At 34.3% G+C, this 14507-nt stretch overlaps 1 protein-coding gene across 1 annotated transcript in view; it reads left to right on the top strand.

Annotated features, from left to right (window-relative positions):
• The window catches only part of DIAPH3 (diaphanous related formin 3), a 245986-nt gene that overhangs the window by 46578 nt on the left and 184901 nt on the right, over nucleotides 1-14507 (top strand). The window contains exons 10-14 of the mRNA XM_055702362.1: nucleotides 12014-12124; nucleotides 12554-12672; nucleotides 12823-12939; nucleotides 14169-14287; nucleotides 14424-14488. Coding sequence (XP_055558337.1) covers nucleotides 12014-12124; nucleotides 12554-12672; nucleotides 12823-12939; nucleotides 14169-14287; nucleotides 14424-14488 — 531 coding nt within the window. The remainder of the gene's footprint in view (nucleotides 1-12013; nucleotides 12125-12553; nucleotides 12673-12822; nucleotides 12940-14168; nucleotides 14288-14423; nucleotides 14489-14507) is intronic.

The following is a 14507-nucleotide window of genomic DNA, read 5'->3' as shown; positions in this document are numbered from 1 at the left end:
ACCCTTGAGATAGTAGGCAGTCTGGATTTGGGCCAGATGTGCAAGCTTGGGCATGTCAGTCTTTCAGGACTATAACATTTGGCTCACTGCATTTGGGGCTTTTTTAACATTTGCATGGTTTTTAAGTCCTCAGTTCACTTATTTTAATTGTCTGGTTTACTTTGATATTGGGTCATGTTAAAGTAAAAAAAAAATTGTTATTATTGATCAACTTGAAAAACAAAAATATGAGAAGTTTGATATTAAGTTATGCTCATTTTTATTTATGTTTTAGTACATTAAGGTAAAAATGGCTAGATATTAAGAAAATTTTATTCATAGATATAATCAATCAAAGAATTAAAGAAAGAAGTCCAAATGCAGAAGTTAATTTTAATGTTGAATAATGGTAGTTCAGTGTCTCTTTACATTGGCTGAGCAGCTTTCTTCTTTATTTGGCATGAACAAGGGTATCAGTCAATTTTAAAAAATATCTTTATTTGGTAGGGAGAAATGGTTTAGATCATAGAAATTATGTAGTCCAATTTCAGGATATTGTATCTAACTTAAGAGCTAGTATTCTCTATAGAGCATGTAAGAGTTTGAAAACTTCCAGGTCCTTCACAGCACTTACATGAGATACCTAAATTTTAATAGTATGAAGGGTAGTATTTCTGTGACTGTTCTTTACTAGCTTGTAGGTATTCAGTCCTGAAATTAACCACACTTTGTTTTGAGTGCCAGGCTTCCAAATGTGATCCTGAATTTTTGGGAGTTGCATATATTTGCATGTAAAGGAAAAAAAGTTATGTACAAATCCCTTTGCTATACAGTTCAAAAAGCACAGGAAAACTTCCTTAAAAGCAACCCCTTCATTTGAAGCAACAGGTAAATTAAATTAATCTATGTCCTCCCCTTGTCCATGATGGGTACCAAAATGTGCATTTCAACCTTCTGTCTTTTTAAAAATTAAATAAATTTATAAGGGTCTCTCTAAGTCTATTAATATGCCTGGCAGAGTAAACTGAAGATGAACAGATAGTAGCTCTTTTGGATCAACGTTTAGGAATAGCCTTCAGAAATTATAATCCTTCGTGAACAGTGTTGGTAAGCAGCCCCTTTAAGAAACAGGTAGATACCAATATTAATGGTAGCTGTGACAGTTGATATTCAGGGAAAAAAAGTCATAACTGATTAACCACTTAAATCTTTCTCACAAATATAAGCACTTTCATGTTTACCATTTACAGCGACACTCAACTCCATTGGTGAGATACCACTGATGAGGTAACTGGAACAGTGCAGAAAACTTCAGCCCGGTTGTTAACTGTACAATAACAACTTTTATTTTTCTAGGACTACTGTTCAGATACTAAACAAGTACTTTTCTACTAGTTATGCCTTGTCATGATTCTGCTATGTCTCCATTTGGTATTTGATTATCCTCTGATACAGAAGATAGGAGCATTGTTAAAACTGAGAATTTACTCTAAATGTTATAATTGTGACATTTAAGCTAAACATATTAATTTGGCTTTACTGAGAGTGTTACCTGTATTTCCTGAATATAGGTAACATTTCGCTGTTTCACTTGCTGTATCTTATGTAGGCATGGAAACCGTTAATGAAAGTTCTCTCTCTCCACCACCACCATGACCCCCCAAGTTAAACTTGTATTTGAACACATTTTTTTTTCATTAAGCCTTTTTTTTTCTTTTTTGGACTCCACAAATAGTTTCTAGATTTCCTTTTTTAAGACCAGAAAAATCAAAGTTCTTCATGTGAATCAGTTGTAAACTTTTATAAGAATGACATTGACCTGGTGCTTAATTTGACAGTGTTTTAATGAGACAAAAGTTTACAGTTGTCAATTACTTGGTGTACTTGCCTTGATTATCTGCTTGATATGCGTAGGCTTGTTTTGTGGCGGTTCAATTTGACATTAACAACTGACCTTTTCAATTTTGATTTGACTAACGTTTCTGTTACTTATTGGGGCCTTTTACATATTCAGCCTTTATGATGACTTTTGTATTTTTAGTGGAAACTCTAGTATCTACTTTTTCCATTTGTTGAAAGCAAAGGATATTCTCCCTCTTGTCTTTGAGAAAATCCAAAATTATGGAAAGCATACTTAAATGGTTTTGATTCAAGACAAGATTGGTGATTTTAGTTTGAGAATATAACTATAGTCAGTAGTACTACTGAGTTTCTGGTTTTGTTAAAGTAAATGTACTTTATCATCTTAAGCCTGTATTCAAGAAAATGCATACAAGGAAATCTGGTACCTTGTATATTTATGACAACAACTGAAAAAGTCTAATACTTTGGTTGTTCAAGTCACAGGGGCAGGAAATACAGCTCTTCTGACAAAACCCATTTTGATGTATTTAAGACAATGATGAATACAACAACAAATTGTGTATTGCCCAGTTCTTCTCATTCTTCTCATAGAATCAAACGAATACTTCTACTCTCTAATCTTCATCTTTCATCACTGTTCCTCAAGCAGGTGTTTTAACTAATAGAAGAGTGTTACTCTTCTGTACAGTTCTAGTTGCAGCCAGCTCCTTCAAATTTTCCAGTTAGAACTGAGAAGAGGTATGATGTTGAGGGAAAGGTGCAATTCTGACTTTTCCAATTAGATTCCTGAAAAAATTGAAAATTTACCACTGTGGAAACCTGCAGGTGTTTCATGCCTGTCTAAGGAGAAGCACTTTTGTGAGAAAGTAAAAGGCCTTGTCTATTAATCAGCAGATTACGTTCTCTATTTTTAGTTGTCACGGAATACCATTTCATCTCTCTTTTTAATCTAATAATATCAGAATGTGAGATGGTGTGGTCTGTGATATTTTGGTTAGCTGAATCACTTAATGACTATTGGCTGTTCTCTGCTAATGAGATCCTTTCCATAACTGTGTATGTAATAGGATGAATCAGAGCAAAGGTCACCTTATGTGGACACTGATAATAAGTATTTAAAAGCCATGTAAATGTACATGTGTGTTGATGGTACATCTCAAAGTCATTACTAAGAATTTTTGTTATTAGCAAGGGTAAATAATTGATGAGCATCAATATAGTGTCTGTACTAAAGCCAAATCTGCAGCCAGTTTAATGCTGGCAAGCAGAATTTAACTAAATACACATAATCTTTACAGCCTTTTTTACAAATGCATACTTGCACTAAGAGTAACAAAGTGAAGCAGAAAAATCTTATTGCAGTTTTGCTTATTTAAATGGGCAATATATGGGAGAAGATGATACTTACCACATAGTATTGATTGTCTTGTCTATGCAAGGAAAGTACTGCTCTGAGCTGATGAGAGATACCTGACATTTTCCACCAGAAGAGGACCAGGTATAGTCTGTCTACTCTTCAACTGGGAAGAATACAAGTTTAAAATACAGACTGTGGAATCCTCAAAAGAATGTATCTTGTAACTTGATAGGTATCCCTGGTTAGAATTGTGGAGGATTAGAATTTGAAGCTGTAATTTCTCACTTAGCAGAATATATCTGATTGCATTGGTCTAGTTCCTCATGGAGGAAAACATTCAGAACTTTGAGTTCCCAGGCAAAGTTCTTCTCTACCAAAAATAATATGTGTGTATCCATCAGCATATGTTGATCTCTTAGATAAACATACTAAGTCAAATATCGTAATTTCCCTTCCATGTGGTAGTAGGGTGTTAAAAGCATTCCAGACGGAATATATGTGCAGATTCAAAACCCCTCTGAAAACTAACGTGGTGGACTGCACTTAGCTTCAGTTCTTTAGGAATGAAGAAGGGAAGGAAGTGTTTAACTAAACTGCCAGGTGAAGTGAAATGTTTGCTCTTCACTTTTCCTTGAAGAAAGGAAAGTGCCTCTACACACCTTCACTGCATGCCTGTTGTAAACAGCAAGATACTCTCAAGATGTAATTACTCTCTGGGTTTGAGGTGCCCCTCAGGAAACAGTACTTAGAAATTGCAGTCCTCAGCACCACGACAGAATTTTAGAAGATACACCAAGAGAGCTGTGTATTACCGTATGCCTTTTGCTGTTGGACCCTGAAATAATTTTACTTTTTCAGGCATTTTCTCAGGGGCAAACGGACAAAATACCTCCACCTACAGAATCTAGAATTCCTTATGAATTGGTTTTGGATGTAGACCATTTGCCCAGAATGTTTTGCTTGCAGATTTTTGCCGCCTTAAGAAGATAATTTACCTATATTCACTAAACCTCATACTACCTCAGCAGAAGTACCTCTTCATTTGTTGAAGATGAGACATCTTTTGATGACACAGCTTTCCCACCTTGTGTCCATGCCTGCAAATACAAAAGACTGTCAGTCTGTTTATGGAATCTTATCCCAGGTAATTGATAGTAAAAGCATGTAGTTAGGGCCCACTCAGAGTGCAAGCAGTGACTGATAGTTCTGTTTCCCAAGAGCTGACATTTATAGAGTTTTCAACTGGAGTGTCACGGGCATTTTCCTTACATGTTACGTACTTTGAGAATTGTCAAGGAACGATGTTACAGTTGGGATAACTGTTCTTCAATTTTTTCTTAATTAGGAACGTTGAAGACAAATAATTGAGTGGATACTCGTTGGAATTGTGTCTAGTATGAGTGCATTTAGAAACAAGCCCTTGAAAAGAATTAGTTATCTGTAGCTTCCTTTCTCCCTTGAGAAGTTCTTTCAACTCTTTGGACGCTGTTTTCTTTTTGGTTTGACCCTTTGTTAGCAGAATTAGAGAGTGAACGGTCTCTTTTTTGTGGAATAAATTACCATATCTGTTATTTCTATTGTGTTTCTTTTGATTAGTAGCCACACTTCAGAAGCAGGAAACAAACTCGCTGTTTGGCTTTTGTTATATTTGAAGTCAGTAGTACTTTCTTGGTAGTTTAATAATTCTAAATATCAATCTGTATTTGAATGTTCAAAATTTTTTAACCATGTTGTTAAGCGGTTTTAGTACTACTCTAAGATGAGAAAGTCATAATCTGGGATTTCTAAACAAAGGCCACATACCCCTATCTTTGTAATTTAAAAAAAAAAAAAAAAAGTCATGACAGACTTTATTTTTTGTTTTTCTGAGGCATTTTTGTGGTTGAGACTTTCTTCCTAAGCAAATAGACACAGATAGAGGTAAAATACCAGACTTGCTTAAAACTTTGTAAATTGGGAGCAAAGACCTTTCTAAGCCAGTGGCAGATCTTTCTCTTTAGCAATGTAAGACACTGAATAGGATTCAGTCTGCAAGTAAAACAACCCATCAAGCATTTCAGCTAGACATCTAAATTCAAGTAAACTATGGAAGTCCAAAGCTCAGTTTAGTTGTCTATGCATGAACTTCAAATGTCATTTTAGATGCCTTTGTAGATATGATGTGGTTCTTTTAGGAGATTCCCACCCTTCTGGATTGGCATTTGTAAGCCAGATGTGAGACGCTGCAGCAGCTGTAATGATACTCTGTATACTTTGTGTTCATGTTTAAACTGATGAATTAGGTCCCTAGTCAGTAAAGACAATGGATCCTGGAGTGCCCTCGTCACTCCGTGTGCGTTGCAAAGAAGATCATTTAGAATCCAGAATGTTAAAGAAGAAGCTTTAAGGAAGAATCTAGGAGACTACTGATTAACAAGAATGGGAGATTAGCTATCTATATAGCTAAATATAGATATCTGTCTACATATGGGCATCTACATGCAGGTATCTGAAGCATGAACTTTGCTGTCTTGGTAAACTCTCAAGAATTCTGGTTGAGTTTATTCCTGTGCATTACACAGATAGTAATTTAACAAAGCTTCCTAATTTTTCTTAAATTGGCTTACTGTCAAGCATAGGGTAATACTAATATATTGGTTTTCCAACTGCAAAGTTTAGGATAGCAAAAATTTTCTTTGCTCTTGAATCGTCCCTGGGTTATTGCTTAAAACTGCTTTTTAATAAGCCAGTCAGATGATGATCATCAAGTTTAAGAGGGCTATTTTTCTCTTTATCTTGGTTTTGGTGCGTTCCGCCAAAATCTAACTTTCCGGAATGCAGTGTTACTAGACTGTTCACAGGCTTGTTTCCTCTTCTTGATAGAATTTATCACATTTTTTTCCTTATGGGTTTTAGGTTTGCTAAGCAGGTCTATCTTGCTGTAATTTACTAGTGAATGAACTGATTTCAAATTACTAACATCATGCCTGATTTAAGTATTATATGCTAACTGCTATACTTTATAGTTTCATTTGGAGCATGTTTTAAATGTTTGTGATCTAGTAACAACAGGTTCTTTGTCTTTATCATCAGTCATCTGTAATTTTTAATCTTTTTTTTTTAAGTTTTCACAAAGTTAACTACTCAAACATAGATTGCTTAGACTTGTGTTTACTTCCTCTTGTATAACCTTTTCTCATTCTGCTTTTTGTAGACTTCTGTTTGGAATTTTCATTATTACTTTGTCTTTGTATTCCTTTAGAAATAGTTCACTACATAATCCAGTAGATTTTTGCCTTGTTTATTCCAGGAAAAAAAAAGTATGTTCTGGTTATGAACTACAATTGAATTCCTACTTGATTAAATTTGACTGAAGTACTAGAATAACAGTACTTTTTACTGATGTGTTTATTGCTTTCCATTGTTGTATCTTGTCTCTGTTCTATTTGAATAGCACATGTACACATGTACTTGTTGGTTCGGCAAATTAGAAGAAAAAAATTGGTTTTTTTTTTGGGGGGGGGGGCAGCAATTACATCTGTAGACATCCTTTCATCTAAAATGCATTACTTTCTCAATGATAAAACTGTAGTTTGATCAGGATTTTCACAGTAGCATGCTTTGTTCAGTCTCTGATTGCCTCTTCATTGGTAGTTTAAATCAAGTGCGATAAATGCCGATTCCTAACTTAGTAATTCAGTCACATAAAGTTTTGCATGAAAATATACCATATTTTAAATCTCTGATAACAATGATGAAGTTTCCAGTTCTGTTGTAATCACACAACGTGGAGTTTGAATTTATTTGAAACGTAAATGTAACCTTGCAGTGCTGTCTTTATTACTGATGGTATGATAGTGTTGTCCAGTGAAGTCTGCAATCATTGAAATGCCTCACTGATGGTAACAAGAGTACAGGTGTTGATAGCATCTGTCAGTGTACAGAATTACTGGTTTTGAATGGCAGAGCTAATTCAATCAAGAAATTGCAATTGAATGAAAGACTCAGTACCTCAAGGAGATAAATAGGTAATGGTGTAACAGTTTTCAACTAAATAAACTCAAAATTAAGGGAAGAAAAATTTTTGTCGTGGCTGCTGAAGAAAAAATTCAAATACTGGTGAAGCAGACCCATACCAAAGCAAATGCAAAAAGCTTTAAGAGTGAAGAATGCAGTCCACGCTTATCTAAGTGTGATAAGATTAGAATATATTATGTAAGGTATTGTTGCACTACATTTTAATTATTTTAGTTGCCTGCACTTTCTACCATTTGGTGCATCCAAATTCTTCACCATATTTTGACACTGCAATTTGTGCAGTGTCTGTGTCTAAAAAATACACCTCCTATTCAAAGCGAAGAATTTGTTTTAGGTCTAAATGAAGTCTTAATGGTCTAATCAAATTAGTCTCAGCAGTGCTAACACATGTCTTTCCTCACATCCCGTGCCTCTACTTCACTATGTTGCATTTTAATTAGGATCATATTACTATCTGCTAGTTATATAAATGTATTTAACAGTAAACTTTATGCCACAAGCTTCTACAAGGCTAAATAAAATTTAAAGCTAGTGGGGTGGTAGTCATTCTGTTACTAGACAAATCCTGTTGCAACTAAATAAGCCGAAACAGAGCTCCAGGCAGGCAAGCCAAGTCTCAAGTTAGGAAGCATGTTGTGTTAGCTTAACACAAAGCCTGTAGCATGCTACTAACAAAAATAGCTGGGCTGCAAGGCCATGTGTTCTGAACAATATTGTAAAGGACATGACAGAAAAATATTGAATATGAGAAGCTTTTTCAGTGTCCAAAAAGACTTGGTTGGGCAACAGGAAGGTCCTAATTTATTTTCTGTTGGATGCTGTAAGGCAATTACTGGAAGGTTTTATTCAGTCCACTTCTGAAAGTGGACTGGACATCTTAGGCAGTTTGAAATTTTTTGTTGGTGTGTGGGGTTTAACTGTAGGCAACTCTTCAGAATTTTCCTTTAATTTATCTTTTGGTATTTTTAGTTTTGGGTTTTTTAGGGTTAGTGCCACTTTTTGTTACCTAGTGTAGAGCAATGCTTCAGTAGTAACAAACTACTAGAATAACTCTTAGAAATAGTACATGCACAGGAACAAGGTTTAGGAGTAGTACAAAGGTTTTGTTTGGATTTATTTGAAGAAAATAAATAAGTTAACTAATATTTTCCTTTTAGGTTTCTAAAATACTGTAGGCACACGTACAGAATCAAATTGCATAAAATTAGGGAAATAACAGATTTCAGGGAGAAGTGTAAATAAGAATTGTTCTGACAGGCACTAACTACAAAGATGAAGAATCCACCGTGTCATTTAAAGGCCCAAACTGTTATAAATTTAGCAGCTTTCCAAGTTGGCTGTTCAGAGGAGAATAACTGAGGATCGTTTCTTATTTATGATATTAAAGAAGCCCTGAATTTGAAAGATATTTTTCAAGGAAACATACCTTATTTAAGACAGAATGATTAAGATTGTGGTCCTGTTACCTGTATTCCTATTTGAGTTCTTTTAAAATTGACTGCCAGTAATGTAGTGCCAATATCTTTCTGAAAGAAAAGTACCAGAATTCCTCTTTAATATGTGTAAGGTTTTTCTTGTTACTCAATTAGATGATGGTCTAAGTGATCTCGCTGTAAAGAGTATGGAGAAAGGACAGGAACAGGCTTTCATTGCCTTGTGGTTTCTAGCTTTAGAAGTGCTTTACCTTTTTTTGTTTTATTAGTATTTTTATTAATTTTTTACATGTTACAAACTTTGCTGGCATAAAATATAAATACAGCTTTACGGGGGGAGGGAAATAAAAAAGTAGCAAGGAAACATTGCTTTGATAGACCTTAATACAGCCAAATAATCTTTAAGCCCTGAAAGCCTTTTTTTTAAAAAAAAATTTTAAACAAAAAATTTAATACTATTTTGTAGTTGGCTACTTAACATGCTGTTTTGTAAATTTTTTCTAAATGGCTTTGACATTTTGCAAACTTTTTTATTTTTATAAACTTTTATTTTATTAAACTTTTTTATTTTTATTATTTTATCCAGACTTAGACCAATCTGAGCATTCTTGTCTGTTACTTGAACCTTTCAAACACCTTCCATAGGTTTATGAAGCAAAACTTTGATTTACAAAGCCATGAGCCATGTTGCATTTTTTCATACTGTCCATTTATTCAACTTGCATTTTTTACATTACTCAGTAATTTTGTTATCTATTATACTTTTAATATATTTGCAGTGTAGTAAAGTCAAGCTTGCCAGTATGTAGTTGTCCAGATCTTCCTGAAAACGTCCTTGTAAATATCAATATTATTTCTGACATCTTCCTTTTCTTGGGTGTCAACATGCTTTTCAGGATGAACTTCAATGCTGTAGCAAGTACTAAAGTTATTTTGTCCTCAGTTTCCTTCAAAACTCTAATATTTGAAGAGTGAATACTCTTTTGACTTCTTATTGTTGGCTTTCATCTTTAAGTTCTGTTGCCAGCCCCTGAACGTGTTTGTGTGTCTGTTCTACTTTGGGAACATCTCTCACACACCAGTAGAACATTTGATGAAGTGTTGCTATGGCTTTTATTTTCTTTGCGTACTCCTTTTCACTGTTGTCTTTTACTGACCCTACAGATTCTTTGGTTGTCTTCCTTGTTTCGTTATCTTTGAGAAAAAAGATGGTTAATCAGAGATGCTTTTTGCAAATTGTCCCTCAAACTTATTTTTTATTCTTTTTTTTCCTCTTTTTTTTTTTTTTTTGTCGTCTTAATACAGACAGCTTCATGCTCAATCAGCTGAGGTTTTGAGTCATCCCCCTACCTTGTGTTGTTTTATTTTGTTTAGTTGTCATAACTTGAATAATTGTCCTAGACTGGAATAAGTTACAGAAGTCTATCTTAACATTTTTATGCAGTTGATTTAAATAAGTGAATTTAGTGTGCTTTGTCCTATTGTGTCAATAAAGTAAAAACAATGCTTTTTGTTTTTATTATTATGCAGATCTAGGTATTTGCATGTACTGAGTTTCATAGAAGTTCTGAGGGCGTAGAACTTAATTTCAGCTCTTCATTCAAGTAAGAGGAATGATGAAAGCTTACTCCCTCCTATTACTGTTGGAAAGTTATTGATGCAAAGTATGTTGTATGACAGAGTAATGTAAGAATAGATGCTCTCATGGCAGTTTTTCTCCAGGAGAGGTGTCAGATGGGTTAGTATGGTGGTTTCAACCACACCATGCCACAGCACCGTCCCTTGAGTATTCTTGTCCTCTTCAGCATCTCCAGAAGTTGGAGAGATGGTCCTAACTCCTGCTGCAGAGTTGTGGAACCCTTGGGGGTTCTCTCTTCAAGTGACTCCAAATACCTCCATTTATGGGACTGGGTGGAGAATGTCTGATGCTTCATTGGGTCATTGTAACACTCGGTCCCCAACAACCTGCTGGAGCTCACAGTCTGCTTGACTTGATTTTTCAACAGCTTCACAGCCCTCACATTCATTAACAGGCTGTTTACACTTGTTACATCTCTGTTCTTATAACTAAGCTATTCCCTTCTCCTACAGTGTTAACTTGAAGTTAATCTATGTATACTAAGAGGTCTAAATTATGCTGATTGCCATGCACCCCCAAAACAGTTCAGCTAAAATAATATATAAAACTACTTTCATACTTGTATTTTTTTGTGGTAGGATAAATGTAGAATCATGGTTGCAGTCTGTGCTACCATTTAATCTTAGCATGTTCCTCTTGGAAACCTAATAGTCCTGTTGTTTCTTAAAAGTAAATCAAAGTAGCTTGGCCATCCAGTTCTTCTGGTGGCCGTATGTAAATTCAGCACTTGGAATTATATGTACTTTGAAGATGACTGATGCTTTATGTTCCTGGTATTGCCTTTTGCCTGAACACAGCATGCTACATCATCATTTTTTTGACAATAAAAGGCTTTACAACAAAGAAAGTATGTGAAACAGATTGCTTTAATTGTTTACATAGTATGTTAGGCCAGAAGACAATCCTAATCAGCTTTTAAAAAAACCCTTACAATGCTGGAAATACATGAATAACTTACTTCATGTGCATTGAAGCAAGATGTGCAAACAATAAAGAGTAAAAAAAGGAAATAATGGCTGTTGTCACCCTTACTTATGATTAATAACAAGTTGCCACTGTTCTGAGGACTTGTGAATCTGGTCAGTGGATTCCAGCTGCTCCTTGCTCTGGGTTTTCAAGATGAATCGGTTGATTCTTCAGAAGAGAGACTACTCACTAGTTGATTTGATGCTTACTTTTGAGCTGAAGTACTGGTTCCCATGAAGTATTCTATCACACTCAAAATATTTAAAAAGGGAAGATTTTTAAAAAGAGAAAGAAATCCATTCTTTTCTTCAGGCTCAATTTAGTTTAATCAGCATTTTTTCTTCTGTTTCACACTGTTTACACAGACTTTTGCCTTCACCATTTCTATTATGTCACTAACTTTTAATGTATATATATAGATAAATATTTATTTACATTGATTTTCCTGTGTTGAGAATTATGTTATCAAGGTATTTACTATGTGCTAAAGTTCATTTACTAAAGGAACTTGCTCTTTTTATAAAATGACAAAATTAAATGGAGTGAGAAAATATTTCATTTTAATGGAAATTTGTGAACTAGTGTTTGGTATTTATAACTCATGCGGCTGATAAGAAATTTAAGTATCTTAATTATAAGATTATAGTAGATTGGTAATTAGATATGATGCAATGTCTGGTTAGTGGTTTGTTATGTCTTTTTGACTGATGCATATTGAAATCCGAGAAATAAAATAGTTTAATATTTCCTCTGTTATAGGTAGCTTGCATGCAGCTCATCAATGCTCTTGTTACGTCTCCTGATGACTTGGATTTCAGGCTTCACATCAGAAATGAATTTATGCGTAGTGGATTGAAAGAGATATTGCCAGTAAGCGTCTTGTAGTCTGTCTTTGCATTACTATTTAAATTATTGGACTATTTGAGCTTGAGAGAGGGAATGGGACAGCAAGTTCTAATAAATTATTCTCAAAGGCATTTTATTAAGTCTGGGTGTAAGCAGTTAGATATGAGAATCAGTCTTAACATAAGAATGAAAAGGTGAAGTGTGCACTCTGAACTTTATGCCTGTTCCTCAGCATTTTAGGACTTTGATTTAGAACATGTGATGTGCTGTTGTGCAGACATTTGTTATGTCAGGCTGAAGTTGTGTTCACCTTTTGAATATTTAAATTAATTAATGTATTGTCACTTTAAATTTTAAAATAGCGTAGACTTATGGAAGTTATTAGAAAGATAAGGTTTATTTATATATGGAAATGATAATTTTGCAAGCCTTTCTGCTGTTTCTTCTTTGCAGCAATTGAAATGTATAAAGAATGAAGCACTAGATATTCAGCTGAAAGTGTTCAATGAGCATAAGGAAGAAGACATGATTGAATTCTCTCATCGTTTAGAAGATATTAGATCTGAACTAGAATATCCTTTTGATATTAGCAAGAGAAACATGAACAAAATAAAGTGTATAATGGACATTTTTCTGGTATAATTCCTGTTTTAAGTAGTTATCAGTCAACATTTGACTGAAATATTTTTTTTCCTTACTGTTATTCTCCTTAACGCTTTTACTGAAGTAAATGATGTTTACAACATGGTGTGGAATACAGTTAAGGACACTAGTGCTGAAGGATATTTTCTTTCTATTCTCCAACATCTTTTGCTGATAAGAAATGATTATTTTATACGGTATGTTTAATGCTATGTTAAATGTTAATTATGGGTTTTGTTGTCATTTAGTCATTAATAGAACATTTCTTCCATAAATTTAATGATAAATGCAATTTAGTCTCTTTCTGTGTGGACTGCAATTCATAAGTAATACTTTGTGAACTCATGTTCGAAAGTATCAGCTTTGAATAAAAATGCTGTCTATATATTTTGTCTCTTCTGCTTAGGCCACAGTTTTCTATATAAATAAAGAAAATTATTTTTGTTGAGATCTGAACCTTATTGACTGCAAACATAAGTGATTCAGGACAGGTCTCTTAATCAGTTATAAATCATGGTAGTAGCATTGCAATTTTGTGGTGTATTTGAGTCAATAGACAAAACCAAGTATGCACAAAAGAGCCCTTTGTACAGAAATCTGACCATAGGCTTATTTTAGAGCAACTTTTGGTTGGGAATTGAGTATTCTCAATATACATTATAGGTCAGTGTGAACTTATAGGTGTCTCTTAAATAACTTGTCAGATAAATTACAGCAAAATAGTTAATAAAATGTTAGATATTTGAAGCTGCCAAATAATTTATTTTCTAAAATCTGCTTGTGTTGTTTTTGAGGAAACACTGGAGGAACCAGATACAAATTAATAGGGAAGGAAAGTCATCTGTTTTCTACATAACATTCTGCACAACCTTGTTTTCAAGCAAGGTCTAGTACAGGTGTACACTTAAAGGTTAAGAGTGTTTGCTGACGTGGGTACACCAGTGCTAGACGTCTTCTACCTGAAAGGTTTTGAATTCACAGCTTGAATGTTCTGGGCAAGTGAACTAGCTGTCATATCCCCCCAACATTTTAGAAAAAGTTTTTTTCCATTCCTCTTACTGAAGGAGGGCTGTAGTACATCTATAGTTAACAACAGTCACAAAAACAGAAGGGGCCAAGCTGAAGGAATAGCCTTCTCTTTACTGGGAGGAACAGGAAGGTTTCCTTCCTTCCTGTATTTCCTCAGGGGGAGAGATGCAGAGTTTATAAGAATCATATATCTTTAGGTCCACTGTTTTTTACCAGTGTTGTGTAAACTGTTCTTGTGTAATAAACTGCCAGATGTATTTGTGCTTTGAGTTTTGGGAGTTGTACCTACCCTTCAACCATATAAATCAGTGCAAATCTTTTGACCTTACTGTGTTCATAGATTTAAATATACATTGATAAATAAATATGCTGTAAAATAACTTATCTCTGTCTTTAGTCCACAGTATTTCAAATTAATTGAAGAGTGCGTGTCCCAGATAGTGTTACATCGAAGTGGAACAGACCCAGATTTCACTTACCGTAAAAGATTAGATATAAATTTCAGCCATTTAGTGGGTAAGTACTATGTTTGGAAGTGATTACAGCATCAGACTTATTTGTATTTTCCAAAAAAACAGCTTAAAATTATGCACATGGTTAAGAATCTTCTGTTCCCTTTATATGTGCATGTGTGTTTGTTTATTTTTTCAAGATATTTGTGTAGATAAAGCAAGATTAGAAGAATGTGAAGAGAGAGCTTCTGAACTTTCCAGAAAAGTAAGTAATTTTTAAGTTA

This window comes from Falco cherrug, chromosome 2 (genome assembly GCF_023634085.1).
Source record: "Falco cherrug isolate bFalChe1 chromosome 2, bFalChe1.pri, whole genome shotgun sequence".
NCBI classification, from domain to species: Eukaryota; Metazoa; Chordata; class Aves; order Falconiformes; family Falconidae; genus Falco; species Falco cherrug.
This window is presented reverse-complemented; position numbering and strand designations above follow the sequence as displayed.